Source organism: Myodes glareolus, chromosome 4 (genome assembly GCF_982192425.1).
Source record: "Myodes glareolus chromosome 4, mMyoGla1.1, whole genome shotgun sequence".
In the NCBI taxonomy this organism is placed as follows: Eukaryota; Metazoa; Chordata; class Mammalia; order Rodentia; family Cricetidae; genus Myodes; species Myodes glareolus.
The window spans coordinates 12,667,292-12,683,445 of record NC_142029.1 but is presented as its reverse complement, the minus strand read 5'-3'; the positions used below and the strand labels follow the sequence as shown (position 1 = coordinate 12,683,445).

At 43.8% G+C, this 16,154-nt stretch overlaps 1 protein-coding gene across 2 annotated transcripts in view; it reads right to left on the bottom strand.

The window, feature by feature from the left end:
- The window catches only part of Stac (SH3 and cysteine rich domain), a 120,005-nt gene that overhangs the window by 10,516 nt on the left and 93,335 nt on the right, over positions 1–16,154 (bottom strand). For both annotated transcript variants that reach the window (XM_048424052.3, XM_048424053.3), the window contains one exon: positions 12,220–12,308. In XM_048424052.3, the coding sequence (XP_048280009.2) occupies positions 12,220–12,308 (89 nt within the window). The remainder of the gene's footprint in view (positions 1–12,219; positions 12,309–16,154) is intronic.

Sequence of the window (16,154 nt, the reverse complement as noted above, 5' to 3'; positions counted from 1 at the left end):
ACTCTGGAGACAGAGATCAGGGAAGGTATCAGATTTAGTCAAGGGCAGCTCTGAGAAAAATGGAGAAGACGCCTGTCACGGATCTCCATCTTTGGAAGGTGCAGGCATGTGAAGGGTGTTTATGGAACTCCAAGGGGTCATAGTAAAACAATGGGTATCTTTTCTCCAGAGCTCTTCTTCCTTTCTCGGCTCCTCTTCCTCTTCCTCATCTTTCTCTTCCCCAGTCTCCCCTTCCTCCTATTCCTTATCCTCTTCCTCTTCTGTGTGTCCAATGTGGGCAAGTATGATGCATGTGGGCATGTGTGGGTGCCATGATGATTGCATAGGAATCAGAGGGCAGCCTTGGGTATCGGTCCCCGCCTTATTGAATCAGGATCTTTTGTTGTTCACGAATGCACTGCACATCCAAAGCTAGCTTCCTGCAGGAGCCCCCATGGATATTCTCCCATTTCCACCTCCCATCTTATCCTAGGAGTACTTGGGCTACAGACACACTCTACCATGCCTGAGTTTTACATGGATCCTAGGGGATTTGAACTCAGGGCCTTATTCTTCACCTTAGGTGACTTAGACACTGAACCATCTCCCCAGCCCCTTTCTTCTTCTGAAGCCCACTGACCTTTGACCTCTGCCTCTGTTGGAACAGCTTTGCTTTCTTTTACAGTCCCTGTGAGTGCTTCAGGATTTAGAATCTCCCACGAAGGGGATGGATTATTAAAAGATGAAGAACGCAGGCAGAGGTCACGGTTTCTGCCTGCTCTGTTACAGCAGCCCCGCAGCAGTAAACACAACCGACTTTCTGCCATTTCAACGGTCGCAGCTGCCTGCTGATGCCACCAGAGAGAGATGCTGAAGAAAATCGCTCTTTCCCAGGTGAGGGATTTAATTAAGTACCACGGATGAAAGTCATTGTAGCCAAATCTGCTAAGCTCCAGCAGATTTTACTTAACCCCGTAACCTAAGAAACGGCACATCGGTATCAAATGCAAAGGCTTTGCTGATGGCTTGATAGAGGCTGTAAGCGGGGATTGGAGCGGGAGACAAGAGAGGTGCCTTTCCTAAGGATAAAAGAGGAGGCTGCTTGCTTTAAATTTCGGTATCAGAGACCGGCTAGAGACCCACCCTTTAAAATGCTTTGAAGTGGACAGTCCCAGAGCATCTGTCCTGTGCTAATTAAACTACCCACTGAAGAAGGCACACAGCCGATATTATTTCATCCGAGATAACATGAATACCTCTGACAGTGTTGTTCCCAACAAAAGATCCTGACCAGGACCAAAAAGTGCTTGGGGAGTGAAGAGCGCTACATCGATCCATGCGTTCTGTGCTTTTTTAGAAAACTCACTTCCTCATTCAACAAATATCCACAGAAGGCTGGTTCTGAAAGAGCCATTTCACTATACTCGGTGCTCACTGCAGAACAAAACCCTTGGCCCAGACATACACCAACGGTTTGCTTGGTGTGAGTTAACCTTTAATCTAGATGCAATTTAAATGAGCGTTTGGAAGGAAGGGAGACCCAGCTGCCCCAGTGCATGCAGAAACTCCCACACTTGCAGAGAAGATGACAAGGAGAAAAACACCCACGTCACAGTCTCACAGACAAGGCTGCTGAGAACCTGGCTTGAAGGGCAAGACTGAACTCTGGGATGATGGCCTCTGTGTCCACTCCCTGGGTCTGATCCACTTTCTTTACAGGTTACCTGCTCTCTGGGTAAAGCATGATTTAAAGAACCTATCTTTGTCCCTGCTGATTGGATGATTCTCAGTGACAGGTGGTAGCCGCTGCCTTGGTACTATGAAATCGCTAATTCCATCGTAAGCCTGTCATTTTCCACTTAGAGTCAAGACGATATAGTGAGTGTGGCCTCTCTCTCTCTCTTGGCTTTGAACTGTGATCAATCTCTTGCCTTCGCCTCCAGCACAGCTGGGGTTGCAGAGGTACGACACCACATCCTGCTATACCCCCGTCATTAGTTTTGGTCAGGGACAATTGGTAATGAGATGTTTGCTTCCTTCAGTAGCTGCAGACCCTGATCTTTGGAATGATCCAGAACTTAGGAAGGTTTCTGCCTCTTTTCATGAAAACCCATTCTCCATGCCCCCCCCCATCCCTCCTGACCACAAAGTAATATTAAATCTGGGTTTAGTAATTGACTCTCTAGGTGCCTCATACAGTGGTATTTCTGTAGGGCTGATCTGGAGGGGGAACAATGCCCACTGCATGAAGTAGGCATGGCCTGGCACGTTTGTGCACAAATCAGCAGGGTCAGAGAGATTTGACTACTTACCTGAGGGTTTGGCTCCACGGCCAACTGCCGGATATCAAGCTGCCTCTGACACTACCCATGGCTTATCAAAACAATGCATAAGAGTTGCCCATGTCACCCTGCAGGCATTTTGGACAGTTTTAATATTCCATATCCTAGCCTGTTCATTAGAGAAAGTGAAGTCCACACTGAGTTTCCATCAGTACCACCACTCAACCAAAACAGATGTCCTCGAAAGACCCAGCCAACGGGCAAAGCATTGAAGTCAGCCAAATTACTCTGTTCATCTGAGATTTACTGATGAATTGTTTCACCAGGCTCATTTCTCAATCTTCATTAATCTGGTCCAGAATTGTTTCCAGTCTGGGCACATAAGCGTAACATCAGGAACTCCTGGACTCTGTAGCTTGATTTCTGTCTTAGACCTGAGCTCCTTAAGGCTGCTTGCATTTTCCCCCAAGTCCATATTCTGGCAAGAACATTCACCTAAAAAGCCATTTGGAAGATTTTGGGGAGCTGTTCCTGAACTGTTACAGATCACGCTCTCTAGAACCTAATTGGGAGAGGCGTTTGAGAGAGAGGGAGGCCGCTAAACACATTAGCGACATTTGGGAAGGTCTGGGTTTCTTGACATAGCACAGCCTCACAACATAATACGCATCGGAGACTTTCCTCAAATAGCCTTGATTGGATTTTGATGTCCTGGCGACTGTGAAGATTATTTTTAAATCAAATTGGTGCATTAGAATTACATTTAGTTTTAATTAAGTTGATGCATTTGCCAAGCAGTAATGTACTTAGAGAATGGAAATGAGACACCAGGGGAGTCTTCTCCTGTCTCATTTGTCTCGAGTGGTCCTCCCTTCTTATTTTACATAGGGTGCACACAGCTGGCAAGGTGAAGGACATTAGAGTGGGCCCAACGGTAAATACAAGTCTCTTGGAGGCCAGCAATACAGAACCAGGGAGCGAGAGTTCTGTGTGTTGTGTGTGTGTGTGTGTCTAAGTCAGAAGACAACCTTGGGTGTGTCCCTCACGAACTGTCTACCTTCATTTCTGGAAACAGCGCCTCTCACTGGCGTGGAGGTCACTAAGTCAGCTGTCTGTCCCTCCTCAGTGCTGGGATGACAAACACACGCTACACGCCCTGCCTTTGTTTTCACATACGGTTTTGGTCATTGAACTCACGTCCTCATGCTTATGAGACTTAGGGTTTTTTATAAACACTTAGGGTTTCTGTCTGCCTAGTCCTGCATTCTGGCTGAGTGTGCCTTTGGCTAACGGCAATCATGATTGCTTTCAAATCTAGAATATAATCAGAACCCAGGTGATTATTTAACCACACAGATTTCCAGGCAGGACTCGACTTAGGGTGGAGGTTTATGATGTCCCCAGAAATCTCCACTTTAATTACATTCTCCATGGATTTTTACGGCTCACAATCAATGGCTTTAAGTGTTCCAAACAGCTTTCTCCTCTAAAATACTGTTGGCTTGGACAAACTCACAGCTCTACTAAAAGAACTCAAGAAATGCTGGGAAAAGTCATGGAAGACTTAGAAATGGACAAAAAACATAATTAGGTTATTGTCTTCCTCTTCAACGGCTTTGTTATTTTTATTTCATAAAAGTCGTAGAAAGCTTATAATGATGTAATTATCAGTGCCCACAGAAATCTGAGAGGGTTGTGCCTGGCAGAATCTAGCTAGAATACCTCATGACTATTCTCACATTGGCTTGAAAATTCCCACCAGCAGTCCTTCTTGTCTCTGGAAATGTGATACACTGGGCTCCCTTTGAACTAGCTGTGACATCTTACCAATCCTCTGATGCATTAGTGAATCAAAGAGTAACTTGCAGATTTCTATGAGAATCACAGTTTGATCTTCACTGGAAGCGTTCTGTATCTGGAGCAATGTAAGACGAGCACAGCCTACAGATCACAGGCTCCTGGGCTCAGGGGTCAAACCTCATCCCGACAGACTTACTGGAGAGTAACGTGCGTGAGGACTCGGGGTATGCTGCTACACTGTCTGAGCTCACCATACAATGGTGAGATCAGGAGGATGGGTGCGGGCACAGGTGTGCAGGGATAGGAAGGCGACCTTCCAATGTTCTGCAGCCCAGTGGGGTAACTGTGGCTGGCAACAGTTAACTTTATAACACTTTCTATGTTTAAACATCATTACCAGAGATGATTTCCAACATCCCTAACACAGAAATGATAAATCTTTAGGGTGCTAGGTGTGACAATTAGCTTGAATCAATCAATATACACTATATACATTTACTAAACTACCATTATAGTATCTTACAAATACATGCAATTATGTGCCAATGAAAAATAAAATTAAGGCTGGGGAGAGAGCTTAGTTGGTCAGGGACTGAGCTTAGTTCCCAGAGATCACGTTAAAAAAACAAAGCAGAGCATGATGGTGTATGCTTGTATCTCAGTGCTAGAGCAGCTGCAGAAACAAGGAGATTCTTAGGGCTGGTTGGCTAGCCAGACCAGCCGACTTGGTGAGTTCGCGTCAGAGTGAGACCTTGTTGCAAGAAATAAAACTAAACACAAAGACAGGCAATTCCTGAGAAACGGTACTCGGAACTATTCTCTGCCCTCCACATGCACGTGAACATATACACACTTGTATCCACACACTCACACCCCTGCATCCACGTGATGTGCACACACACATATCCATACACACCTTAAAAAATAAAAATTACTTAGATCCTCAGCTTTCACAGAGAGGACACTGACCGACATCCACGCAGGGTGTAAGGAAAAGGTAGGAGCAAAGTCAGAGCAGTCGGCCGCCCTCTGCTCTGGTTCCAAGTTCTACCTTCTACCCACATTCTTAATGCTGGTCCTCCTAGCGGGTCCCCCAGAACAGAGAACCACAAGCTGTGTCACTGGCAGAGAACTGACAGCGGCATCATGTCCCTCTGCTGTGAACTTTCAAGACCTTCTCTGTAATGAGGGTTGGCATTTGGTCTCTACTCGTGCTTCTTAGTAAATTTCTCTAGTTCTTGAGCTTAAGGTTTCCCTCTTTATCCTTTGCCCCAAAATCTCACAAGCAGACTTCTGCAAGTTGAGAGCCAATGTTGCCTTCCTTGAAGTCCCAAGACCCTTTGGGTGTCCCTCTAGGATGCACTGTAGCTCTCCACAGTGTCCCTTGGTCAGTATGTCACTCTGAATTGTAACTACAGTCTACTCTCCCCATGCCTCCCAATGAAAGACTCCAAATGTATTTGTAAGCCCCCTCAACCCTAAGACATTTTTCTAAAATCTTACACTCACTCTCTCTTGGAAACAGGACAGTTGCCCCCCGGCACCCACACACATGCTGGACTGCTCATCCTCCTGTGTCCTTGTGAATAATCTTTAAACATAACTCCATTCTGGGAATTGAGGCAAAGACAACCCACAGATGTTGACTCAGTTCCTGATGTTTGATTTAGTCACTAGAACAAGGTCAGGAAGGTCACAGATGCTCTCCTTATCTAACCTGACCGCACAGCTATTCTCCTGCCCTGGAATAGACCAATCACTGCTAGTGACCTTTTAAATAAGCCAATCCAATAAGTTGGAAAACAACCTATAGGTTCCCCCATGTGTCTGTGGCTTTTTGCTTTAAAAGATGGACTGTAACAGCTATCAGATGTCCTTCACATCCCGAACCTGAAGGGCCCTGTCATGACAGAATAAAAATTCTCTTGCTTTTGCATCAATTGTGGTTATGAGAGTGGTGTCTGGAGCAACTCCTTTCTGATGTTTGGACTTCTAGTCTAACACCAGCACGGTGACCCCTTAAGTTCAAACAGGGAACAGCTCCTTGACAATACATCCTAAAAAGTCATATATAGGTTAAAGTCACTTTCAACTCATTGTCAAATTCAGAAGAGATAATTCAGAAGAGATGAACTCAGGACATCCATCTCCAGGGGTCTTTGCGAATAACAGCTAACCAGACTCAAGTTTGCTTGCCCTCATTCAGACTCATCCATGGAGTGTCAGAGACTTGATGTTTTCAGGAGCCTGGGGATTCACAATTCTAAACCCTTATTTGGTGTTAAAGAGATGTGTTTTTTCTCTGAAACTCTCTCTTACTTTAGGCATTCTGTCATGCACAGTCATTAATTTATATCTACCTTAGAATTTAATAGTATTGAAAAAGCAATTCCTTCTTTGCCTGTGTTGGCTCTCAAGCCTTTCTCCACCACAAACCTGCCATTTCTTTTCTTCGCCTGAAGAAAAATGGCTATTATCATATAAATCAGTCTGAAGAGAACTAATAAAAATGAAAATGACTTAGATGTGGAAAGTCAAAGTGGATTCTTTAAAATAGACACTGCATGGTCACTGAAATATGTATTTGAACCTTTCATTCTTTCATTTGCTCCCCTTCCTTCACTTCTGAGTTTCCAAATACTCCGTGTACTCAGTCATTTACATCCCTTGATGGTTTACATGCAAGAACAACCTGGAGAAGTCATATAGGCTATTTCTACTGATTAAAAACAAAAGGTGCCCTTGTGTGAATAAGAAGAAATGAATTTAAGCCTTTGTTTTGAAAACTTCTCATCTCATAGCAGAAGAGATACTGAGGCTAGTGACTGTCTGAGTGTTGATGGTAGAGTTTCCCAAGGGAGCTTACAGGGGAGGCCGATAGAACTAAATATTCCAGAACTGTATGAATACAAGCTTGGGTGAACTCTCTGAAAGAAATAATCCAGACAGAGTCACCAGGAGAGGATGTCCCACAACCAAGGGATGCTGACTTAGGACTGACAGGATAAAGAAAGTAAAGAGGTAGACAGGCAAGTGTGTGTGTGTGTGTGTGTGTGTGTGTGTGTGTATGTATGTGTGTATCTGTATATGATGTGTATGTATGTATGTGTGTCTGTGTGTATGTCTGTGTGTATGATGTGTGTGTATATATGTATGTGTCTGTGTATATGTGTATATGATGTGTGTGTATGTATGTGTGTGGTGTGGGAGAATTGTCTGTATTCTGTCAATCATGTTTTAAATAAATGCTGATTGGCCAGGCAGGAAGTATAGGTGGGTCAACCAGACAGGAAATAGAGGCGAGGCAATGAGAACAGGAGTATTCTGGGAAGCAGGAAGCTCCCTTAGCAGTCCTGCCCAGATCACCGAAGAAGCAAGATGTGAGCTGCCCCACTGAAAAAGGTACCGAGCCATGTGGCTAACAGGTAAGAATAATGGGTTAATATAAGCTACAAGAGCTAATAAGTAGCCTGAGCTAATGGGTCAATCAGTTTTATAACTTATGGAGATCTCTGTGTGATTTTCTTTGGGGCTTGCCAGCTGTGGGGAACTGGGCAGGACATAAACCCCAACAAGCAGGCCTCGTCATATTACATGTGTGTGTCTGTGTGTATGATGTGTGTGTATATATGTGTGTGTCTGTGTGTCTGTGTGTATGTGTATATGATGTGTGTATGTATGTATATGTGTGTCTATGTGTATTTCTGTGTGTATATGTGTGTGTGTATGCATGTGTGTATGATGTGTGTGTGTGTGTGTGTGTGTGTGTGAGAGAGAGAGAGAGAGAGAGAGAGAGAGAGAGAGAGAGAGAGAGAGAAATAGAGAGGTGGAGGGTAAATAATATGACACAGACTACAGAAAGGAAAGATTCCCCTGTCAAATGGGGCTATGATCCTTTTGTGGATGGTAAAAAGGACTGAAGATAAAACAGCAGTCAGTAGGGATGAGGCTGCACGAGTTTTGAGTCTCCACAAATAATACTTTAAGTCCAAAGATAATGGAGGACACCAGGGCTTTGAAGCCAACTTGGGTACCACGAAGCACCTTCTACATGTTCAGGGGTATAGACTCAGAAGCTCATGCAGCTTCTCCAGACACGTGGGATCACATAACTGCATGAGTGACTTGCCTAGGGCTTAAACCCGGGCCAAGTGGTGCCACACTTTCCATTCTTGAGCATTCAGTGAATTCATGCTGTCTAGACGTCTCTGTCTGCCTTCCTCCCTCTCTCCCTCTTTCCTCCTCTCCCTCCATCCCTCCATTCTGAAAAAAAAGACTCTGTTTTTAGAGCTCTTTGAAGTTGGATACAATAACACGTGCCTATAATCCCAGCACCCATGGGCCAGGCAGCAAGATCCCAAGTTTGAGGCCAGCTGGGGCTACAGAGTAGGGCATGGTCTCAAAACAGCAACAAGCTAGAACAACACACACACACACACACACACACACACTACAACAATACAAAACTGGAGTACATTGGAATTAAAATAGTGAAGTTTCTACAATGTATTGGATAGTGTTATATTTTGTGACAACCTCATCCTAGAAGCCCAGACTTGATGGCCCTTGTTTATAATTGGAGAGAGCTGAAGCTCACAGTTAGGCTTTGTGCTCTGCTGTTGGATGAAAAGCAGGGAGGGAACCCCTCTACCTGACTCATCAGTGTTGCTGGTTGTTTTTTATTTTACTATTTTGGCTCTTTCGGGGAGCCGCCACCCAGTTCCCAAATAAGTCACACATGGAGGCTTATTATTATTTATAAATGCCTGGCCTTAGCTTGGCTTGCTTCTAGCCAGCTTTCCTTAACTCAAGTTATTCCCTCTACCTTTTGCCTCTGGGCTTTTTCCTGTTCTTACTTCAGTATATCTTCCTTTCACTCTTACTCCGTGGCTTGCCGTGTGGCTGTGTGGCTGGCCCAAGTGTCCTTCTCTTCTTGTTCTTGCTCCTCTTTATTCTCTTTTCTTTCTTTTTTTTCTCCCCCTATTTATTCTCTCTGATTGCCAGTCCTGTTCTTCTTTATTCTGCCTACCTATTGGCCACTCAGATCTTTATTAGACAAATCAGGAGTTTTAGACAGGCAAAGAATCACAGCTTCACAGAATTAAGCAACTGCAATATAAAAGATTACAACACAACTTTGCATCATTAAAACAAATGTTCCCCAGCATAAACAGAGGTAACAGATCCTAAAGTAACATTCCACAACACACCAGTTTAGATGCACCTATGAGGATGGCACTCTGGCCTTGACCCATTGTCCTTGCTTCATCCATGCTGAACAGCAGTGGTCACAAGGTTGGAACACAGAGACCAGGCAGCACCCTGGCAACAATCTGGCACACATGCGAGGGGATGGGCACACTAGACCAGTGTGTAGAGAATGAATATTGAATACATTCTGGACATGAGGTTCAGGGAAGCCTCTCAGGCTGGCCGGAGGTCAGGGAACATAGACTTCATTCTCCATGGGGACAGTGTTTTGGGAAGGCAGTGACAGGGTGATGCCCTGATCCAGTGAATGCTGGTGCCCAGAAGAAAGTAAGTTAAGATGGAGGACCACGGAGAGGCCTGCACCACTGGCCTCTAGGAGACAAAGCTTTCACTGTTACTAGGCAGCTCTCTAAGGTATCTGCTGTTGCCATGACTTATCTGCTCTGACTTTTGATGGCTGCCTTTGACATCTGGACCCTTTTTTGCCCACAGATTCACACTTGACCATTCTTTATATGTCACTCCTTTGCTTTATTTCCCAAGGAAGGGACCCAGAATGCTGCCCAGGGTAGGTATGCAGGCAGGTAAGAACAGTATCTTAGCAAAACGATTTCTCCTCTTATGGTTTGAAGAGGAAAAGATAATTCACAAAGTCCCAGCGCATTCAAGGAATTATACCCAGTCCTCTCAGTATTGCCTTGAATATGCTAAGCAAGCTCCTGACTTTTAAATGGGAGCACACAATGCCTTGGTTTAAAAAAAAGTTAAGTAAATAAATAAATAAAAGGAAGTATGATTTATCACTTTGATCTTACAGCCTACGAAATAGAGGCATTTCACTCTTGGGAATGAATAGCTCTGCTTGCCTGCAAGCAGATTGTAAATGTTGGAGTCGTGACCAGGCATCTTGGCTTTTAATGGCCTGCAACTAACAAAAAATAAACACACAGAGTGACGGCAGCCAGCACAAAGCCAGACATTCTTCAGTGTCGCTGGTAACATTCAGTATCGCTCTGCAGCTGCCATTAAAAACCTGGAGAGTTCGGAGTAACAGTCTAAAAGCTGTGGGCCCAGCACAATAGGGAGTTCTTCCATCTTAAATTGAGTTTAGGTGTGTGTGTGTGTGTGTGTGTGTGTGTGTGTGTGTGTGTGTGTGTGTGTGTGTATTCATGTGCCTGTAGGACACATGTGTATGTACGGGTATGTTGTGGAAGCCAGAGGACAATTTTATGTATCCTTCCTGAAGAACTATCCACCTTGATTTTTTGGGGTAGGATCTCTCACTGGCCTGGAACTTTCTGAGTAGATGAATTTGGCTGGCCATGGAGTCCCAAGCTCTGGGGTTATAAGCTTGTGCCACCATATCTCCTCTTCCTCTTCTTCTTCTTCCTCTAAGGAGGTTCTGGGGTGAATAGAATCCAAGTCCTTGTGCTTGCAACACAAGCACTTTACCAGTTGAGCCATCCTCATGGGGAAGTCTACACTCCCAAATGGCAATCTCAAGGAACTCAGTATATTGCACAATTGCCAGTCTCATCTCCATCAGTAGATAGCCAACTGCAGGCCATCTCCTGAAGGTCCCATAGCAGTCATGAGGCCAGAGAGACAATGGCTCAGAGGTTTGGACTGTCTCTAATGAAACAGAGATCACCTGAAAATGCCATATCCTCCCCCAGCATTCTAGGACTAATTGGGCAAAGCTTACACCCCGAACAATGAGTTCATCCCAGCAAGTTAACCAAGTGATGGGGAAAACTCAAAACCATCGTGGCAGCAGTGTATGGTGGAGAATAAAGTTAAAATAAGCATGAAGAAACCAAACTGGAGCATCTTTGTGCCAAGGCTGACATGGGCATACATGGAGAAATAGAAAAAGAGAAGCATGCCATACATGAAGGTCCTAAAAATGAAGCCAATCTGTCAGGCACAGGTTCCATGGAAACTTCACTGCACCTCTGGTTCACTATATCCTGGAAGGTAGTTTTTGCTGTTTGTTTGTTTTTTTCTTTTTTCTTCTGCAATACATTCTCTCTGCCACTATGTGTTCCTGTCCAATTTATTGTTTAGTGACATAAGCACCTGGGAGTCCCAGAGGATGCTCTTTCGGGCTCCAATCTTCACCTATAACAGGATCCTTATGTCTTCATTTGAATAAAAAAGAGAAGCCAGTTTGCAGACCCTGACACTGTTCTAAGAAGGTCCAAGCATCACTTGAAGGCAGATTCAAGCAAAGCTGAGCTGAGGCAGGAAGCAGGAGATTGACCCTGACTGTCGGAGCTCAACTCTTCCATCAGTGCTAACTTGAGGATTAAATAAACCTTTCGATTACCTATTAGACTCCACTGAACATCAAGTACATTCAAAGCTAACCCTTCACAGAAACTCTCACATCCCATGGGACATGAACCAGAGAAGTGCTTTGCAAAGTGTGGTCCCCAGACCAACATCAGCACCACCTTCAGACTAGTTATAGATGCGCACTCCTCGGCTTCCCCACAGACCGGATGAATAAGACAGTTGGGACAGAGCCCAGCAAGCTGCTCACATGTTAGCCCCACAGGTGGGCAGATACATAAAAACAGTGTGTATGTGTACGTGTGTGTGTATATGTGCATATGGGAGTATGTGTGCATATGTATGTGCATGTGTGTGTGTTTGTGTGCACGTACATGTGTGTGTGTGTGTGTGTGTGTGTGTGTGTGTGTGTGTGTGTGTGTGTGTGTGTGTGCATGCCACAGTGTGCATGTGGAGGTCAGAGAACTTCCCTTGGGAGTTAGTTTTCTCCTCTTACTGCAGATTCGGGGCTTGAACTCAGGCCCGAAGACTTGCTTCTCCTTGCTCAGTCACTTCACTGTCCCTGCATTTTTCTTTTTTATATAGAAAAGTAACCACTTTAAAATTGTCTTTCATTCATTTAATTTTAACTTTATAATTTATTTTTTTTTACCTCATTTCCAAGTCTTCATTCTCCTGGGGTACAAATCTGTACAAGGCAACATAGGTGTTCATCTGTAGTGGGTCTTTGGAAGGAGGTCCCTGCCAGAGAAGATAAAAAATGATAGAACAAAATTGAGATAGGAAGGAAAGAAGATGGATGCGAAGACATGGCTGTCACAGAGTGTACATGTGCCGCTCCCATCAGCCAAAACTGATGGCTGTTACTAAGGCCTCTCTCATAACCTTAGTTTGCTATTGATTAATTGATTGATTGATTGAGACAGGGTATCTCTACATAGCTCCTGCTTCCTTGGAATTCACTCTGTAGACCAGGCTGACCTTGAACTCAGATCCACCTGCCTCTGCCTCTCTAGTACTGGGATTAAAGGCCTGCGCCTCCACATCCAGCTTTTTAGCTTACTTTGAATTTTGGAGTTAAATGCCACTACAAGCTATTTGAAATGTTTGAAATGTGTCAGAATTAGTCATTTTATTCAGGTGATGTTTTTTTCTTTGACATACTTCTTCATGAAAACTGTCAGAAATGGGAATATTTTCTTCCTGTCTTTTCTATTTCAAGTGTGCATGTGTGTGCTATGAGTATGTGGGGCTCACGCGTGTGGGTGCAGGCTTATGTCAGGACTCATTCTAATCACGTTTTACTCTATTCCCTGAGTTAGGGCCTCTCAATCAAACCCTGGGATTGCAGATATAGCGAATTTCTCTCATCAGCTAGCTCTGCAAATTCCATGTTTCTGTCTTCTGAGCTGGAAAGACAAGTGAGCCTTCATGACTGCCTGGCTATTATGTGGGTGATAGGGATCTGAACCCTGGTCCTCAGGACTGGGTGGTAAGAACTTTACTAGAACCATCTCCCCTGCCCCAAGTGAAAACATTTTCTCTGGGAAAAAAAAAGAGACATACAAGCAGGTATAAAATAGATTTTGCTTCCTCAAATAGACATTTATAAAGAGATTTATTCATTTGTTTATTCCTGAGTGCTGGAGTTAAAGGTATGCACCACCACTGCCCAGCAGTGCATTTTCTTACTGAGTGGTTGACATTGGAAGGCCTGGCCCGCTGTGGGTGGTGCTGCCCCTGGACAAGTGGTTCTGGGTTCTATAAGAAAGAAGTCTGAGCAAGACACGAGGAGCAAGCTTGTAAGCAGCACCCTCCACGGCCTCGGCATCAGCTCCTACCTTCAGGTTCCTGCCCCTCGGAGTTCCTACCCTGACTTCTTTCCATGATGTACAGTAATGTGGAAGGAAGGGAAGCCAGGTAAACCCTTTCCTCTCCAAGTTGCTTTGGTCATGGTGCTTTATCACAGCAACAGGAGCCCTAACTGGTTGGACAGAAATTGGTACCAGGATGTGGAGATGCTGTGACAGACCTGACCATGTGTTTTTGGGAGGATAGTGGGAGGAATTTCTAACTTTGGTCCGGAAAAACCACTGGGTGTTCAAAACTTGGTGAGCTGTTCTGTGGGAGTGTGGAAGATAAGAATGTTGAAGCAGTGCAGACAATGGAGGCCAGGATCGCAAGCCTTTAGAGAGAAGTTTGAGGGCTTGCTTCAATGACTCTGTCAGGGCCATTTGCTATTTTGAGCTAAGAATCTGTGGTTCTTGTTAGCCGGGGCTGCAGAATCAGCTGGGATTAACCAGATACCAGGACCTCTGGCATAAAACCTTTGTTTTACTGGGACATTGGATGCTGGTGAGCTGGAGCTGAGAAATTGGTGGTGGTTAAGAAGAAATCAGCATGACTGAGGTGAAATCTTATGGGAAGTGTTTCCTTGGGGTTCGCACATAAGAGCTTTGTTCCTGGGCCTGCCAAGGTTGTACCCCATGTTGCCAGCTGAACTTGGTAGTGTAAGAATCATTCAGGTGGTGCTGGTTTTGAAGGTGTGAAGGGGCCATGGAGAGCAGTGAAGGCTTCGCACTATGGCAGCGTTGGAGTCCCCGAAGAGTGCCCAGGAGAGGCTCTTGGTGAAACTGCAGCCAAGTTACACAAGGGACCCCAGAATTTTGGAGATGCCATTACCATGGGACGGCCAATAGAAACTGGTGTGCAGTGAAGCCGGCCTGAGTCTAGGACACAAGAAATGCATGCTGCAGAGGGAGGAGCCAGAGAAGTGACCCAAGCCCTTCAGAGGAGTATGAAAGATCAACTGTGAATCCCAGATGGTGGACATTGAGTTATTTACACTGTTGGAGGTTGACTTTGCTTTATTCAGATTGTGACTGTGCCCTGGTTCTTCCCTCTTGAAGTAAAAAAGTATTTAGCTTAATTTTGATTTTCACGGGAGCCCACAGTAGAGACTTTGAGCTTTTAAAAGAGATTTTAGATTTTTAAAGAGATTGGAATTTTTTTTAACTTTTTATTGATTAATTGTGAACTGCAGAGACTGAATATTTCGAAGGGAGTGAACTTTTAATGTATTTGAATTTGTAAAGACAATGGGACTTTTCAAGTTATTTATATTTTTTATGTGAGATTTTGGGGTTGAATAAAAATGGAAAGGTTGTGGCTTAACGGTGATGTGTTTGTGTTAAGTTGGCAGGGAATTAGTTGCGCTGGCTATTTTTATGCCAACCTGACACAAGCTAGAGTCATTGGAGAAGAGGGAGCCTCAATTCAGAAAACACCTCCATAAAACCAGGCTGTAGGCGTGCCTGTAGGATAATTTCTTAATTAGTGATTGACAGGGGAGAGCCAGGCCCATTGAGGGTGAGGCTACCCCCAGGCAAGTGGTTCTGGGTTCTGTAAGAAAGCAGACCGAGCAAACCATGGAGTTTTATCACATAAGTAGTCATCCTGACCAGGTCAGGCAGGAGGTGCTCCCAACCCTGAGCCATCTCTTTGGGCCCCTAACCCTGACTTTCTTTCAGCAGGTTGAAAGTTGGTTTATAAGCTCATCAAAGAGTGCACGTACATTCATATGGCAATCAGTCCATTTGTGGTGAGGAGAAGACAGAGATTTTTGGCAGGGGACTGGTAGCTGGGTCATAGAACCACAACCTACTGAATGTGAAATCTGACAAATATGATAATAAAAGCTGCCAATTTTGATAGCTTACTAGCTGTCTGGTATTTTATTTTTTGTATTAACATAACTGGACTTCACCACAACCCTGGTAGATACATTTTATTATAGTCCTCAATTTATTGGACTATAAAGGAGTTTTGTAGTGTCATATAAATATTAGATGCTATCACTGATCTGATCAAAAAAATCGTAATACTAGAGATACATTTATATTTTATAATACACAAGATAAAATGACATATTATATATATACAAGTACATAATATTCTTGATTACATTATATAATGTAATATAACCAATATATTCTATTTATGAACATAAAACAAGACTTATATGAACTGTTGAAGCATTTTGAACCCTGCTATTAATTTTTTGCATTTATTTATTTATACTTTGCTATTAATTTTTCTACTTATTTATTTGTATGTGTAGCATATACTTCAAAGTGTACATATGGAGGTCAGAGGACAGCTTGACCTCCCACTGGAAGGGTTTCAGGGACTGAACTCAGGTCAGCAGGATTGGCAGCAAGCGCCTTTATCCACTGAGCCAGCTCAGGCCTTTGATTTCACTGTAATTTAAAGCTCAGGTACCTTGGACAATATTGCTTGATTCTACTGCAATTATATATGTATATATGAATGGACATATCTAATATAATAATACATGCTTGCACAGCATACAATGTAATCATAATATGATTTGCTGACTAACACATTGTAAATATGTCTTAACTTACAGCAACATATGACAGAAAATTGTGCATGTCATTAATACAATGTTCATTTTCACCTTTTATATGCTGTGCTTCTCTATTCTGTTATTTATTATATGACATCACATCTTATATGACATCATATCTTATTAAATGATATCACATTACGATTCACTGGCACTTA